Source organism: Lagopus leucura, unplaced genomic scaffold, assembly GCF_019238085.1.
Source record: "Lagopus leucura isolate 7727_CA_CO unplaced genomic scaffold, USGS_WTPT01 Super-Scaffold_100004, whole genome shotgun sequence".
Taxonomy (NCBI): domain Eukaryota; kingdom Metazoa; phylum Chordata; class Aves; order Galliformes; family Phasianidae; genus Lagopus; species Lagopus leucura.
In genome coordinates, this window is record NW_024962264.1 from 26,021,360 (window position 1) to 26,037,430 (window position 16,071).

Sequence of the window (16,071 nt, forward strand, 5' to 3'; positions counted from 1 at the left end):
CAGAGAGTTCTGTGTCCTGCCACACCAATGTAGTACAACAGTCAATATTTTTTTCAGTTAGGATTTAAGACTTTCTCTTCTCAGAAAGAGAAGCACGGCACAGAGGAGCTGAGGAGTTATTTTCTCAGTTTACAACTTCAGATGCTGAAACAGATATTTCTAAAACCTTGAATTATTTTGTGTTGCTGCCTTAGGGGAAAAAAACAGGTCCCTCTAACGCTTCAAACAAGTGGCTTACTGCAGCTTTTATTAGAATAATTACAAGTAGAAGAAACATGGCACTTCCATTTTTCACAGTGGGATGAACACCTTAGGAACTAATGGGCTGCAAAGCTATAGCAATACAGTGGAAAACCAGATGACATTAAATAAACCAAAACCCAAGCTTGTTCCGACATGACAGCTCCTTCTGTGCAGAAACCACAGCTCTCAGGACAGAAAAGCACAACGCAGGTGCAGCAGCATCATCCTACACTCAGAGAACAGGGAACTCTCACCACAAACATAGTATCGCCTACTGTGTCCTAAGGCAGAGTGAAAGCAAAAAGGTGTGGACACAAAGGTGGGTAATTCATTCAGCTAACAGTCCTGCTCAGCACTTGCTCCCCTCCAGCACAGAAGACCACAGCTGAGCAGTCACTGAGCCATCTGAGCCTCCATTGCCTGGGCTGTCCATTCTGGGGCTGTCTGACTTATCTTCTCCAGCAGGTTGTTCACTTGGAAACACAGGGACTGAATCTGCTTATCCCAAGTTGGCAAAGCTTCACGAGCTGCAAAAGAAAACCACAAAAAACAAAGTATAGTCTTGGCAACTCACTGTCATTGTTTAAATGCAAGTTTCACCTATGGCACTGCTCTCACCTGCCTTGCAGCTATCACACTCAATTCTGTCTTGAAAAGTTGTAATGATTTTGATGTCTGTTACAAGCCTGACTCCTGCCTTGCAAAAAAGTGAGCAGAGAAATTCCTGATATCCTACAAGGAGACTGACAGTATAAATTCACACTTTGCTATGGATAAAAGATTGCAGAACAGAGGAATGCGTGAAAACTGGAACCTCCTCTGATAAATGACAAAGGAGAACTGTCAAGAACAGATATGGAGAAGGCTGAGGTACTCAATGAATTCTTTGCCTAAGTCTTCTGCCAGTCAGGCTTCTTGTATTTCTCACAACGCTGAACCTCACGGTGTGAACTGGGGAGCAAACTCCCCTCCACTGTAAAGGCAGAGCAGGTCCAAGACCATCTCATAAGACAGAATGTGTACAAGTTTATGGAGGCGGACAACATTCATCCCAGGATCCTAAGGGAGCTGGCTGATGTGTTTGCTGAGCTGCTCTCTATCATATTTAAGAAGTCATGGCTGTCAGGTGAAGTCTCCAGTTTTCCAGTGACTGGAAAAAGGAAAATGTCACTCCCACTTATAAGGGAGGAAGGAGTCTGGGTTACTACAGGCCAGTGAGCCTCACTTCTGTGCCTGGGAAGATCATGGAACAGATCCTCCTAGAAGACATATTAAGACACATGAGGGATAAGAAGCCCTGAGTGTGGCAGTGGGGTTGAAATTTGATGATCCTTGAGGTCCCTTCCAACTCAAGCCATTCTATGATTCTCTGCTGTGGAAAATTCTGCCACCTCCTGGCCAAAGATATACAGCAAAATCACTAGGGACAGCAGTTGTAAATCATTTGCTTGCACTGATAGACATCAACTCAAAAGGACAATCCTGAATAATGCAAAAGAAATTAAATTTAAAAACAAAATTAAATCCCAACTTACTCTCAAAATGAACAATTCCATCAATCTGATCAATGAATCCATTCATGCGCCCCTCAGTTATCATCTGAGAAGCTATCTTTTCTGCCTGAAATAAGGGAGAAAGAATGATATTAGGTATCTGATCCATTCTGAAAGAAATGAAAAGCCATTACAGGTTTGATAGTCCTTATACGTTTATCATCTACATGAGAATATGGGCAGAATCATACTGAAAACATCTGATCGTGCACTGACCGACATACTCATGGCATCAAAATGTGTTACTGTCCCTTCTATACTGTGCACCCTTCCTTCTCATAAAATGTGCTAAATATTTAACTTTTGTCACGTGTCCAGTACTGAGTATTTAATTTCCTATCAGTAACCTAATTTTCCTAATATTTAGGAGAGCTATACTTGTTACATCCCTGCTGCTTTTTATTACCTTTTTTTAAAACAGAAGGTGTTGGAAGCCATTACCTTAGCTGCAGGGATCTCTAGTAATGCTCCAAGCTCTTCAAAGGTAATATTGTTGTATAGTTTGCTTGCAGATAGTAAATTGTGTTCAATAACAGCTCTGTCCAGGATACTGGAACCTTATGGGTTGAATAAGACAACAATTTATTAATATAAATAAGATATTTGGTTTATATTGTAGAACAGATGTGTTTTTTCTGAAAGGTATACATGGAAAAAGTATAGGTGCATCTTGTTGCATGGCATCATTGTAACACCACAAAAAAAGCAAAGGGAACAAAAAGATTCCCTGTGGTGATTTTTTTTTTTTTTTTAATACAGGTAGCTTCAACCCTTTTATTTAGCATTCTGGGAAATAACTTTAAATAATCACGTGATGCTCTTTTCTGTCACCCTTAGGGATGCAAAGGGCAAACCTGGATGAACAAGCAGTGCTGTGAGGCTTAAGAGAAATACATACCATCAGCTGTAGTTGCTTTCTGGTGAGGCATTAGCATAGCTGCAAACTCTTGCAGTTGGTTTCCACGAATAATTCTGTCGAGATACATTTTCTCCAAGATCCCATAGGCTGCAAGCTGCTGGCATCTCTCATCCTTAAAAAGTGTAGCAAGCATGCGAGAACGCTGCTGGCCTAGGAGAGCCAAGAAGAATCCCCATAAACTGCCACCAAGTAGTTGAGTATCAACAAATACACAAAGATCTCTCTTTCCAACACATGCAATTAGCAAAGAACTACCAGAGAAGACTCAGTTGCCTTCAGTTCCAAAGCACTGCTTGCAATGGACTTTATTTTGCATCTTTAGATGGCCCCTCATCACTGACAAATAAACAAGTACTCCAGCTCTGAATTAACACCATGCCAACAGATTACTGACACTGTTGACAATTCTGGATTCCTCAGCCCCTTCCCCCAGTAATGTACGAGTTGACTTGCTTCAGGGATACATACGTTGGGTCTCTTACACAAAAACGTATCGCACTGTACCTGCTGATGCCAGAATAGTGCAATGCAAAGCATGCTTCAGTGCCTCCAGTCGCTCACTTTCATGAACTATGCTCTTATAGGACAGCTCGTTGTATCTTTGGGCAGCCTCAATGAACTTTCTTCTATAATCAAGAACTCGAGCATAACAAACCTAGAAAGAAAATGACTGGGTAAAGGAAAACAAGAAGGGATGGCTGCATAGTACAGGTGTGCTTTAATTCCTGCAAAATTAATTTGCAGTTCCCATAAACATTTCTTTATTGCATCCTCAGCAAATCTGTGTCATCAAACAGTCAGCTTGGCTTGTAAAAATCTGGCTGAAGTGCCACGACAGATGATTGCAAGGGCCTTTCCCAGCTCTATTCAAATGTTAATCACTGCACTTGCCTAAATGCAAGAAGCAGCAAGTGGAATGTTGTACTGTGATTAAGCTGCCCTTTTGTCAGTGACATCAACAACTAGCACTTAGATAGCAATTTCTATTTTACAAATGTTTGCTTTTCTCTCAAAAGCTGTATATGATATTTCCCCTACTAAAATTTCTAAGATTTTATAAATTAGTGTCCCAACTATATACACAGTAAACCAACCAATAAGCAAAAAGGTCAATTAATTTACTGCTTTGGACTTCAGACTACTTTTGTGGATGGTATTTGGTATTTAATTACGGATGGGCAAAAAAAAAAAGCAAGAAAAAAAAAAAACAACTCTAATGGTCCCTAATATTGGATGTTTGGGTTTGTTTTTTTTTTTTATCCTCTCTTAGATTTACAAAGCTAGGAGACAATATTTTAAGTAAAATTTGGTTATTTTGAGCTGGTAAAGCTGGTATAAGGAACCTTAGCAGGTTTCTCTCCAAATTCTAAGGAATTAGCTGCTTAATTATTGCTAAGATGCAGTTCTCAAGTTCCTGAGACCATTTAAAAGCTTTTCCCCTCGTCTTCTTCAGTGTTATGAACGCTTTGGGGGCACTGTATGAAAACCATCCAATTGCGGAAGCGTTTCCCTTCAGAAAGAGGAAATCCAAGTTAGACTACCTTATAATGGATTTGCAGTTGTTCATTTGTTGATTCATTCTGAAGAAGGGAAGCTCGATTAATATAAGCTTCTGCTTGAACTGGGTCATCATCCTCCAGATACAGCCTAGCAATTTTCAGATAGGTCTCCAGTTTATAATCTACATTGTACTGCCTGTAAAGAAACAGATAAGCAAGAGTTCAGAGATACTCCACTACTGCCTTTGCTCTTTCCTGTTCTAAACATTCTGCTGCTCAAGCATATGGAAGCTTTTGTTTTACCGTGCTTTCTTTTTAACTAAATAAAAATGAGATAAGAAAAATTTAAAACTGGCTCCTAAAACACAAGTAGAATTGAGTTTCTAACAGGTTGAAAATTTGCCATAGACAAGGAGACACTTGGGAGCAGAAGGCAAACTTGCAGTAAAACAAATAGGAGCTAAATGGGTAAAGCCTACATTCAGCAACTTCTACATACATATTGAGAAAGAGGTGAAAAAGGAAGGCCCTGGAAAAATAACAGCAAGAGTTTTACACTGAAACAAACAACAACAACAGATTAACATCAAATTTCAAACCATGCCTTCATTTCAAACTATAGAAGTCAATACCTGGAAGAACTTTCAGAAACATGTCAATACATTTGATTAATAAATAGCGGAAAGCTTCCAGAGCAGCGTTTAGACACAACTAGAATGTTTTCTGTAAGGATCGGTCACCAAACTATACGTGCACAGTCTGGCTAATATGCACCCCCAAACTTCCCACTCTCTGGTCCACTTAACTAAGGAAGCAGCAAGTGTATTACACAATGCAGAACTGTGTCTAGCACATTACTTACTTTTGCCCTGTTTCTAAAGGGATCCCCACCAATACTTGTGCTGCATTTCTCCAGTCTTCTTCTTTCTCATAGATGGATGCAAGATGTTGCCTTATTGAAGCAACCTAGACAACAATTAAGTCGCAAGGAAACATTTTAAAACACAAAAGCATTCAACTTCTATGCATTCACCTTCCTCTCCTTGTAGGCTAACAAAGTGATACACAGCTTCACACTGCACGCACACCATTCTTCCTACATGAAGGTTTTAAGTCCTCAGTCGAGTCTTAAGACTGAGCCTTTTCAATTTCAGCAGTTTGAAGTATTTCCTAATAGGCTTGCAGCTAGATAAAAAGAGCTGGTCTTTATGGAAGGATAAGCAGCAACCTGTTAAGAAACTTTTAAAAGATGAAACAATGTTTCTGAGAACCAAAACACCAAGATTCACAAGCCCTTTCTTGCAGTTGTACCTTATACCAAGCCTATGAGATACAAATGAGGTGAGCTATGACAAGGTCTTAATTCTGAAACTTAGATTTTGCACAACAGCTGCCAGAAGACAAATTATCAGTGGTACAATCTGGGTGCTGTAAGAAAAAGTGTGGGTAGAAAAAGAAATCATCTGGCCTTGAGGGTTTAATTTACGCATAATCACTGTAACATATGGGTAAACGTGCTCAGTTTGGAAGAGAGTGACAGCTGCTTAAAGAGACAAAAGGAAAACAGACATAAATACATATTGACAGAAACTGTCTTTTCTTCTCTAGAATAGATCCTGTAGACTTGTTACATACTTCCTTAAGTATTCTCAAACAACAATGAATAATCATTGAAGGAAATCTATCAAATTCAAAACAAAGCAGTACATTCAGCAAGTAACTGCAGAATTGGAATTTCATTACCTTCTCCCCCCCCGTAAGTGATTTTAGAGTAAATATATATCAAGAAATACATACATAAGCATACATACCCATACAGGGATTTTTTTTTATTTATTTATTTTATTTATTAAAGAACAGCTACTCAACAAAGCAATTCTGTCCTTAGATCACCTGCAGGCTCCCTCTGCTGGGTAAACGCAACACAGTGAGCCCCAGTCCATCTCAGAACAGTGCCTCCAGTTGCTCACCCATTGTTTCATTCTAAGAAGCCATTTTCTGGCAGCAGGGGAACATGCCCAACATCCTGATGAAGAGACTAAGTCGGTATTGTTTGCATGGTTCTAAATGCTTGTTTCATATGAACACTACTGCAGAACAGGCTCAAAATAGGAATGGCCATTTTGATTGGTACTTCTGAAAAATAGTGAGCAGTAAATTAAAAAGAAAAAAAAGCCACCAGCAGACCAAAACCCCTTGTGACTGACTTCTCACCTGCTCTTCAAATGAAATGACTCTAGGCTGTATCTTTTCCAGGGTGAAGTGGTATATTTCTTTGGCCGTGCTGTCAGGAAGACTTGGAAGATGGGTACAGAAATCCGTCAGCAGCTGACGTGATATCACTAGGCTGACATTCTCATTCACCACTAGTTCACAGACACGTGAAAGAAAAGCACAAGACAGATGCAATGTTTGTCAACACCTTCAGTGTAAGCGATCCCTTGCTAATCATTTACTTTTACATTAAATTTAAGTAACTCAAACGTTTAAATATCTGTATGTCAGTCAAGACATGTTATTTTTCTAAAAATGAATATTATTCTCTCAGAAATTGTTTACACTAGAGGTTACTGGAGTTCTAACACCTGACAAATAATGAATTATTTCTCACTCTGATTTATAGTTTATAAAGATATTCCATTCTGAATCGTTGCTCTCAATTGCGATAATATCTTGGACAAAATAACCCATTAGGCTCAATTTCATTAATTCTACAAAAGATACAAGAGGTATAAATTCTGTTTGACCTATTCAGTAGGCTAGATGTACAACACAATATAAAAAATACCTAACAATTTCTATCTGGTCATTTTCCAAACTAAGCAGAGCCTAAAGAAGAAGGGAATTATTAGTTTAAAGACTGCTAAGCATCTATACAATCAATGGATATTAAGATGTATAATTGTATATTCAATAGATATTAAGATGCATAATCAAGGGATATTAAGATGTTATAATCACAAAGAAAAACAAGAGAGTTAGGCAAAGTAGACTAAGATAACAAGAGAATAAATGGAAGGCTTACCCATATGCTAGGCTCACCCACAAAAAACACCAGAAGAGGGGATCTCCAGAAAAGATCCTTCCCCACTGGTAGCCAGCTCTTAAATAGGCCTAGGAGGGCTGGAGCCTGGCTCCACCCCTTCCGGCAGCACAGGTGAATTGCCTTCACCAGTGCTCCTGTGGCTGACTCATGGCTTGCCTCAGGTGATCAATCAGAGCTTCAGGCCGTGACTCAGCAGTTCCCATACAGCATCCAATATCAATTTTAGCATTCAACTAACTATTTTACAATACTACCTTCAGATGCTGTCACACTGACAAGCTAGAAAGTTAAATTAAATTAAAAATTCATCAGGTCCATTTTGACATAGTTTTTGAATATGCTGCGTATGGTTTCTCTCTTAGTCTTGTTTAAGTTCCAATAAGACCAAAAATATCACACATTTACGTAGATTCTAATAGATATGATAAACATGTAATCTCATGGTTGTCTGTTTTTCACTCAATATGCAATCAATTACATCAAATGCACTTACTTGCTTCCACAAAAGCTTTCAAAGCTTCAAGTTGTTGTGCACCTGACAGCTGAATTGCTTTTTCCAATATTTGACGGTATCTGTTCAAGAGGAAAAAAAACAAGTAAACGCCTATATCTGTGAGATAACATTTTCAGTCACCATGCCTGCTTTTTTTTTTTTTTTTTTTTTTTTTTTTGTTTGTTTTTTATTTTAATCTTTGAGGTGGAATTTTTCCAAAATGTGCTAAAGTGACTGAACACTCACCTGAAATGCATATCTGCTCTTTTTAAATATCAGATAACAGATAATCAGACTAACAGATAACAGCTCATTCTGTTACCTTGTACTGTTTTGTGTAATTGAGGTTTAAAAATAACAGCATCTCCATGATAGAACAGCTGTCCTTCACCATACAAAGGTGCCAGGGAAAAGTAAGTACAACTACATCCTCTGTAGATGAGGACTACTGAAATAAGAGAAAGGTTCAAGCTGCCACATTTAGTGAAAACAATAATTCCATGATTAAGGTTGGAAACGTCCTCTTAAGATCACCAAGTACAAGTCCAACCCCAACCCATCCCCACTAATTATGTCCCTCAGTGCCATGTCTCCATGGTTCTTAAACACCTCCAGAGACAGCGACTCAACCACCTCCCCAGGCAACCTCTGCCAATGCCTCACTGCTCTTCTGAAGAAATAAAGCTTCCTGATATCCAATCTGAATCTCACCTGGTGCATCTTAAGCCCATTATCTCTCATTCTATCGCTGTCAGTTGGAAGAAGAGGCCAACCCCCACTTCACTGCAACCTCTTTTCAAGCAGTTGTGGAGATAGATGAAGTCTCCCCCTGAGTCTTCTGCAATCCCAGTTCTCTCAGCTACTCCCCATAAGCTATTCCAGTTTTCATGCTTTGTAAAACCCAGGACAACTGCGGACCACAATCTCGGGGTGTGTAGTACTGAAATGGAATAAAAACCTCTTTCAAAGTTCCCCTCAAAAGTCATTCTGAACATGATCTGTGAGCAGCTTTTTTTAAACCAGGAGCTCTAAAAGCAAAGATGTTCCTCCAGAGAACTAAGAACTGGGACTCGAGGAATTCCAATTCCATCAGAGTCAGACACTGCCCTCGAGGAAGGGAAAAAATCCCGCTGTGACGCGTTGCACTGCGCACACCTTAACATGCAATATCAAAAGATAGGCGTGTAAATTCAAAAAGAGAAACGTTAAGGAAGGTTTCAGGGTGCCCACAGCAGCACAGGGCCCGTCACCACGCAGGTGCCAGGGCCGCAGGGACGATGCGGCGGCCCCAATGCCTTCCCCAGAAATTGAAAATAAGCAATAAGTGGCAAAATCGTGAGGTCGATCTCTCTTATTTTCTTCTTTTTTTAATTAAAACTAACGCCTCAGAAGCGTGGCCCTTGAGCCACAGCCACCCAGAGCCCCCTCCAGAGCCCGGCGCTATCCGCCGCCCCCACCTAACCCGCCCCACCGAGAAGGAAACCGCCGCCAGCACTCACTTTCCCGCCAAGTCCTTGTGGGAGCCGCTAGAGTTCATTAGCTGCGCCAGCTCCTGCCGCACCGCCGCCGCCATCTTCTCACCTACCATAGAGCGGCGGCGCCGGCGAGCTAGAGCGGCAGCGCGATGAGGGGGCGGAACCGGAAGCTCGGGGAAGCGGGAGGGGGTAAGCGCTGCGCCGGCGGTTGCCAGGGCGCCGCGGCGCAGTATTATGGGATGCGGCGGGGGAACGGCGCGGGGCGCGTGATTTTGAACAAACGCGGCGGCTCCTCGCGGGCACTGCCGCCGCCGCCGCCGGGCGCGACACCGGAGTGCGGCGCGGAGCGAGGAGGAGGAGGAGGCGGCGGCAGCGGAGCGCCCGCCCGCCCGGTGAGTGCCGAGGGGCGGGAAAGCGGCGGCGGGAGGGAAGGAGCGGCGGCCGGGAGCGGCGGGGCGCTGACAGCCGGCGGCAGGCCGCAGGCCCGGCCTGCCGCGGGACTGCGCAGCGAGCTGCGGGGAAGCGCCGCGCTCTGCCCTTCGGCGCGAGGGGCAGCGGCCCCTCCGTACCAGGGCGAGAGGACGGCTGCCGGGGGCAGGTGCGGCGGGGGCGGGCGGGCGGGCGGCGGTGACGGGGTGAAAATGGCGGATCTTTCGAAATAGGGCCGGCGGCTCCCGGCCGCCCCCGCGCCGCCGCCGCCGCGGGGAGGGCCCGGGGGGAACGGAACGGAGCGGGGCGGCCGTCGGTGGGATGAGTTGCGCGCAGAGCGCCGCGGGGCTCGGGTCGGGCCTGCGCGCGGCGGGGCCCGGAGGGAACCGCGGCTCCCGGTTGTGGAGCAAGGAGGAGAACCCCGGAGGAGCTCCCGGAGCGCCGCTGCCCTTTGTCTGCGGGGTGCCGGCCCCGGGGAGGAGGGAGCGGCCCGGCTCCGCGCTCCCGCGGCGCAGGTGCGAGGGCGGTACCTGACCCCGCGCCCCTCGGACTCGAGCACCTGCTGCAGGGGCCCGGCTCACCTTGGCGTCGCCAGCCGTGCTGGCGATTGGAGCGCAGTATTAATTAGTTGTGGCCGTGGCTTGTCGGCACATCGTCTGCTAATTACGTAACGTTGTGCGTGAGGGTTTCGGGTTCCGAAGTGTATGGGATCTCCTGTCAGGATGTAACTTGCGCCTGGGAAATGCTCCAGGATGGAGATTTGCGACCAAGGAGGGGCAGGCAGCAGGAGGTGAGCCCTCACGGTGCTATCCTTCTGAAGCGCTGCACAGTTACTACAGCAAATGGTGAACGCGGCAGAATCACTCTTAGTGCACTTTGCAGTGTTTATGTAAAACTAGTAATAGCTGCTGCTGCCAGCAGCAAAGCCTTCCATGTGTGGTTACTTTTTTTCACGATAGCTTTCTGAGTTAGTAGAGGCAAGAAGAGCAGTGAATTATCAGCTGAGTGTTTCCTCTGGCAGAGGAATTCCCTCACAAAATGCATTAGCCATCTTGTTTTGTTCCCTAAAACATCCAACTTATGTGTGTGTGACAAGGAATGATGTAATTGTGTGCCTTGCACAGATTTGCATTAACCGATGAGTGTATGCATGAATTGCTCCATGAGCAAAGCCTTCCTAAAGGCTAACTGGGAGTGCATGTTAGAAAACAAGGCCTAGTTAATCCTGTGAGTTAAAAGCACGCTCCATGCTGGCTGTAGATCTATCAGTTTGAGCAGTTTATTATGCAAGGTTAATTCAGATTACGTATCACAGCTGTTTGTTTTGCTTATTCTGCTGTGTGCAGCCCAGCTCAAATGGTCTGTCACTGAACACTCTGTGCAGTTCAGCTTGTTTTCTTGGAAGAAGCTGTAACTAACTGGTTTCAGATTGAGTATCTGCTAACCACAGGTGAACTGAAAGTGTGGAGAGTGCTGTGGGGTTTCAGACTCAGAGACACTAATATCTCATATGTCTTTTTTATTTTAGATTTTAAGAAGCAATTGCTCAAAGCCCCTTGAATTCACTTCCCTCCCACCTGTTGGAAAAATATTTTATGGGAAATGAAGCAAGACAAACTACAGAGGGCTGTTAGTTTCTGTTTCTGCAGCATATTGTTTCTTGCTTCTGTTTCCTCTTTGTACTGTAGAAGTGGTGCCTGCCTTCTTCACACCTGGTTAGAAAAACTTGTGATGTCCAAAAGAATTTGTGTGCTGCAGTTTTAGGATCCATTACAAGTGCCTACGCAATAAACTCTTGGTTTTATCCTTATTAGTTGCAGGACCTCCCAAAGACAAGTGAATAAAGGTTTCTAGAAAGCTTGCTTCTAGGACTTGTCTCGAGTAGCTTCGTTTATCACTTCCAAAATCTTTAAAGCAGCATGGAGTTCTCAGTACAGCCCATGAGTCATCTTGCTAGCTTTATAACATTAGAAAATATGAGTTTGTCTTGTACGGGAAAGGAGACATCAAGAATAACTTCTTGGTTGATTATGGGGTCACATAGCAACACAGTGTGAGAGGTTCATGTTTCCCACATTCTAGATCTGGACAAAGACTAGCAGCTCCTCAGCCTTTCCAGCCTGTGTGTCACTCCCCTTCACAAGCCATACTACTGCCAGCAAATATGCTGCTTCCCAGCCTTGGGTAATGTTCATGCCTTTGGGCCATGTTTTGATCCATCATGAGTTCCAGGTACAGAGATTTCTGCCAGTTTTTGTATTTTTTTCACTTATAACTTACCTGTTGTTCTAATTATTACTCTTTTACTTTGGAGACTTTAAAAAAAAAAAAAAAATGTAGCTACACATCCCTTTGATCCCATGAACACTTGCTGCTTTCTTGATGTTGGTACTGTTCCTTCCTCTTTCACGCTTCCCCTTCTCTTATACTGTGCCTAAACTCTGTGTAGTCCGCATAGTGAAAGACTCATCTATGTTAATACTAATATGGGTTTTGCTCTAAGCTGGAGTGTATCTGCATCAGATGGCCACCTGACATAGTCTGGTGGCCTCCCGCTGCTGGACATTGGTTGTACTCCCTTCTTCTGCTCCTTTTGCTTGCTTTGAACTGGTTTTCTGGTTCTCCTGAAACTCTCACTGAGCTCAAGTACCTCTGTTTGCAGGCAGAAGCTGTGCATTAATGCCAAGCCAGGAAGGAGGTCCCTGAGCTTCCCTGGGACCTTAACCCCATTGCATGATGGACTGTGCCATGGTTCTGGTGCTCACAGACTTTCAGTCAAGCTTTCAACATGCCAACCCACTAGAGTCTGTTTGCAACATCGCACAGTGGCTGCCCTCCTGGGTTAATGTATGGCGGTGGTTGTGCAAGAGATCCCTTGAACACTGGTGTTAGCAGCCTGGGGAAAGCAGGGTTGTGACAGCCTGGGTTTGGGTTTGGACAGCTAGATCTAACTCGGCTTCGTTCCTCGATCTGTTCCACCCCTGCAGCTACACAAATGTTTGCTAGCACAGGGAGGAAAGAATGTGTTGGATGGAAATGAATAAGCAGATGCCAGAGGAAAACAGGAGGGCTGTAGTAGTAGTGCCTGCTGAGTACTTCTGGGGAATTCAAGTACAAGGTGGTAATGCTGCTGATGACATGCTTGCAGCAAGTGCTGTCTGAAATAACAGTGAAACGATAGATATTCCTCTGTTTTGCACTGTTATCTACCCCAAAATTGGAGCAGGTGCGTATTTTATTAGTATGTAATAGCCAGTTTCTTGATAGTAAGATTGTTTCACTACTGGTGTTCTTTTTAAAATTGTAATGAAAACTTAAATTAGCCATGACTGACCAAGGAAAGGAATTTTTCTTCATAACTGGCTTTTGGCAAGTGGATTTTCTTTTTTATCCCCTTCCAGCCATTATTAATAAAATGGCTAGCACTGCCATATTAAGCATGGCAGAAGTGACATCAGCCTAATATTTTTCTCCCATTAAAACCTGAAATACTTCCTTTGTAACAAAGAACTATCCTGTCCCTTGCATGTGATAACTGTTACTTTAAACCCATAGAGGCTGCTGATGGGGGTAGTTGGCTCATTCTACTTGTGTGGAGTAATGGCAAGAGGATGCTGCACCTTGAGTGAATTATGGTTGCCTTGGGAACTGTTTTAGTTTTGTAACTATAGCCAGATGAATTTATGACAGAGAACATAAAATGTCTCTTTAGGTAAAGCACTTGATGGTTCTTCTTAGTATTCCTTTTAAAAGATTGGAGAGAAAAAAAGGCTGCTACTTACGTGAGTTCTGCATTCAGCATTGGATAATAGCAAGGTTGTTTTTTTCACTTGCAACAATTTGCTTTGTTATTGTATTTGATGAATCTAGAAGTGCAATCTTCTGAGAAATGGGCAGACTCCCTCCATATCTCACCTTGTGCAGAGAATGGAAGTGAATTTGTTCCGCATCATAATTTTTCTTATGTCATAATGATGTGCATTCACTTAGCTGTTACATATACAAACACAGCGAGCCTGTGAGCTTAGTTTATTATTTTTTCCACTGACCTTTGTTAATCATAGCTTTCTTAAGAGTTAACATTTTTGATAGTTTTTTTCTGTGTGTGACTGTATTTTTAAGGCCATCTCTAGCTCAGTAAGCTTAAACAAAAGACTCTCTGTTGGAAGAAATGCACTGCTGAGTGATTTTGTAATTCTTTGCTTTATGACAAAACAAACCCTGTAATTTTCAAGACAAAATGTGAAGCACAAAGGAGATTGAGGAAATGGGGAATACGTGAAATGAAGGGCATTGCTTTGCTCGTTATTGAAATAGCAGTAAAATAGAAGGATGGTAGATAATTAGGAAATTATAGAACATTGATGGCCTACACATGGTTGTGATCTTCAGTTTGATAAAATGCTAATTGTCCTGAACAAACGTTGGGTATGCATATGATTTAGTGAAGGGTTTCCTGCTGTGAAGAGTTTCTTTAGAGTTGTTTTCAGGCCTCTTACACCACTGATCTTTGTGAGTTTCAGTGTGCCTCTATGATCTTGGCAAAAAGACTTGGCACAGCAAACAAAATGAAGTGTTTTTTGTTGTTGAATAAAATGACCCAATCAAATAATTTCTCTAATAATTCCTTTTTTTTAATCAACTTACATCATTGAATGACCTTCACTTCTCTTTCTGACCTGTTGCTTGATTCTGCATTGCATGGGCAGGTATTCTGTGTCACCTGCACTAGCTTGAAAATAAGAATCTGTGGGGACTACAAGGCTTGTATTTTTATATAGTTAAATCAAGATTTTCCTGAACTAAATTTCTTCTGTTTGAGGTAATTTCTGGAGCGTTGCACCAAGTAGCAATGTTTGTTTTTCCTCCTGCACAGAATAGTTTGGTGTTGGTGCTGCAAACTGGCTGCAGCCTTGGGGACTAACAAAGCTGTAGTCAAGTGGAGGATTGCAGTGATAAAGGAAAGACTGTTGCTTTGTTACCTGTGAAGAAAAAATAACAATTGGATGTGAGGTATGAACTCTCCTAGAGAGAAGCAGAAAACCTGTAAGAGGGAGGCTGTAGGTGTGCTTTCATAGTGGATGGCTGCTGGAATAACTGGAGACAAATACAAGCTCCCCTTCTCTGTTGGAGGGGCAGATGAGTTTGGGTGTTGCATCTAGAAAAAGATGTAGGCTGAATTAAAAAGCTTTGACTTCTAGCCAGTTGTCTCGCATTGTCAAATCAAGTTTTGCAGTGTTGTCCTCATGAGTTACTCTCTTTTGCTTTTGTAGTTTGTTTATAGCTGTAAAATCAGTTTCTTTGTGTGTGTGTGTGTGTGTGTGAGGAGGGCAGGGAAAGGGGCGCAGAACAGCCCTTAGTTGTTCAGATAAGAACCTGGGCTTCCCTCAGCAATGCAGATGCTGTCCAGTTTTGCATATAGGTCCTATAGACATGGTTGGGTGTTGGCTTTAATAAAACTTGTTTTTGGTGAGTGTTCAGTACGTGTCCTGAGCTGGGCTGTGGTGGGCTTCTGAGAGGTTGATGCTGGCTGATTGGAGTGCTTTGTATTCAAGCTGCGCTGAGTCACAGCAAGTAACCTGCCAAGGTGGGATTGTTTCTGCACAGTCAGCTTCAGTGCCTCACAACATGTAATGCTGTTGGACTCCATTACAAAAACTGTGAATTGGCAGCTTGCTAACGCTTTTTGACTGTATGCAGAGCTGTTGTTTATGTAGGAAAGAAGCAAGCAGTGAGCTAGGTGATCTTGAAAGATAAACATCTTCTGTGGAGAAGCACCAGACTTTGTGTTTAAACTTTCTTCTGTGAATAAGACAGACCTTCTGGATCCATTTCAACTCAGTATGGTGGCAACTTGTCCAGCGATGAATGTGTTTGCTGTGGAAGTGCAATTGGGAAGAGTGTCCTGTGAGACCAGGAAAGGATATGTGGAGCAGCAGAGGGCATGCATGGAGAACTCTTCCTCACAGGTGTCTTTTGTGTGCTGTCTGGAATAAAGCATCTGCAGAGATGGTGTAAGATGCAATGAATCTCTCTGTTGTGTCCGGGATATTGAAAACAAAAGAGCTGTTAGATATGTTGTGTGTATCAAGCCTCTCTGGCTAGTCCACTGTGTGTAAGATGTTTTCCAAGTTTTTCTCTGAAAAACTTAACAGTTGGATTTCTTACAGACTCTTGAGGAAAACTCACCACTAGTTGTTTATATGTTTTATGTCCAGAAATTCTTCAACCATTTGCGTTACCATCTTCAGACATCTGAGAAGCTGGACTTTGAAGTGGTCCATGTACTTCTGGAGCACAAACTAAGATTTCACTGAAGATCCCATTTCTATTATTGAATTGATATCTTGTCTCAAAATCTTCATGTGGAATTGGCTCCACAAAAGCAAGCCAGGTGCTGTGCAATGTGGTTAT

At 42.9% G+C, this 16,071-nt stretch overlaps 3 protein-coding genes across 5 annotated transcripts in view; 2 read left to right on the plus strand and 1 right to left on the minus strand.

The window, feature by feature from the left end:
* Positions 1-230: 230 nt before the first annotated feature.
* COPS4 (COP9 signalosome subunit 4) lies at positions 231-9,370 on the minus strand. 2 transcript variants are annotated; one of them, XM_042871806.1, is made up of 10 exons: positions 9,253-9,370; positions 7,754-7,833; positions 6,429-6,580; positions 5,077-5,180; positions 4,257-4,410; positions 3,220-3,370; positions 2,695-2,865; positions 2,238-2,353; positions 1,779-1,863; positions 231-770 (listed from the first exon to the last, which is right to left on the minus strand). In XM_042871806.1, the coding sequence occupies exons 1-10, from the start codon at positions 9,339-9,341 to the stop codon at positions 637-639; spliced, it is 1,236 nt and encodes a 411-aa protein (XP_042727740.1). In that variant the 5' UTR covers positions 9,342-9,370; the 3' UTR covers positions 231-636. The 2 variants fall into 2 exon arrangements, with proteins under 2 accessions (XP_042727740.1, XP_042727741.1); XM_042871807.1 differs by lacking the exons at positions 7,754-7,833; positions 9,253-9,370 and adding an exon at positions 7,240-7,280.
* A 7-nt stretch (positions 9,371-9,377) lies between these two features.
* LOC122179655 (glycine-rich cell wall structural protein 1.0-like) lies at positions 9,378-9,890 on the plus strand. Its single transcript, XM_042870594.1, has one exon. The coding sequence runs from the start codon at positions 9,378-9,380 to the stop codon at positions 9,888-9,890; it is 513 nt and encodes a 170-aa protein (XP_042726528.1).
* The window catches only part of LIN54 (lin-54 DREAM MuvB core complex component), a 38,450-nt gene continuing 31,946 nt past the window's right edge, over positions 9,568-16,071 (plus strand). For both annotated transcript variants that reach the window (XM_042871207.1, XM_042871210.1), the window contains exon 1: positions 9,568-9,620. The gene's annotated coding sequence lies outside the window, so the exon portion shown is untranslated. The remainder of the gene's footprint in view (positions 9,621-16,071) is intronic.

Excerpts from the sequence above, each read along its gene's own strand:
- LOC122179655 (XM_042870594.1), top strand. The coding sequence starts at position 9,378 with ATGAGGGGGCGGAACCGGAAGCTCGGGGAAGCGGGAGGGGGTAAGCGC.
- COPS4 (XM_042871806.1), bottom strand. The coding sequence starts at position 9,341 with ATGGTAGGTGAGAAGATGGCGGCGGCGGTGCGGCAGGAGCTGGCGCAG. Across the intron at positions 7,834-9,252 it reads CACAAGGACTTGGCGGGAAA|ATACCGTCAAATATTGGAAA; the intron begins GTGAGTGCTGGC and ends CCTCTTGAACAG. Across the intron at positions 2,354-2,694 it reads GAAAGCAACTACAGCTGATG|GTTCCAGTATCCTGGACAGA; the intron begins GTATGTATTTCT and ends TCAACCCATAAG.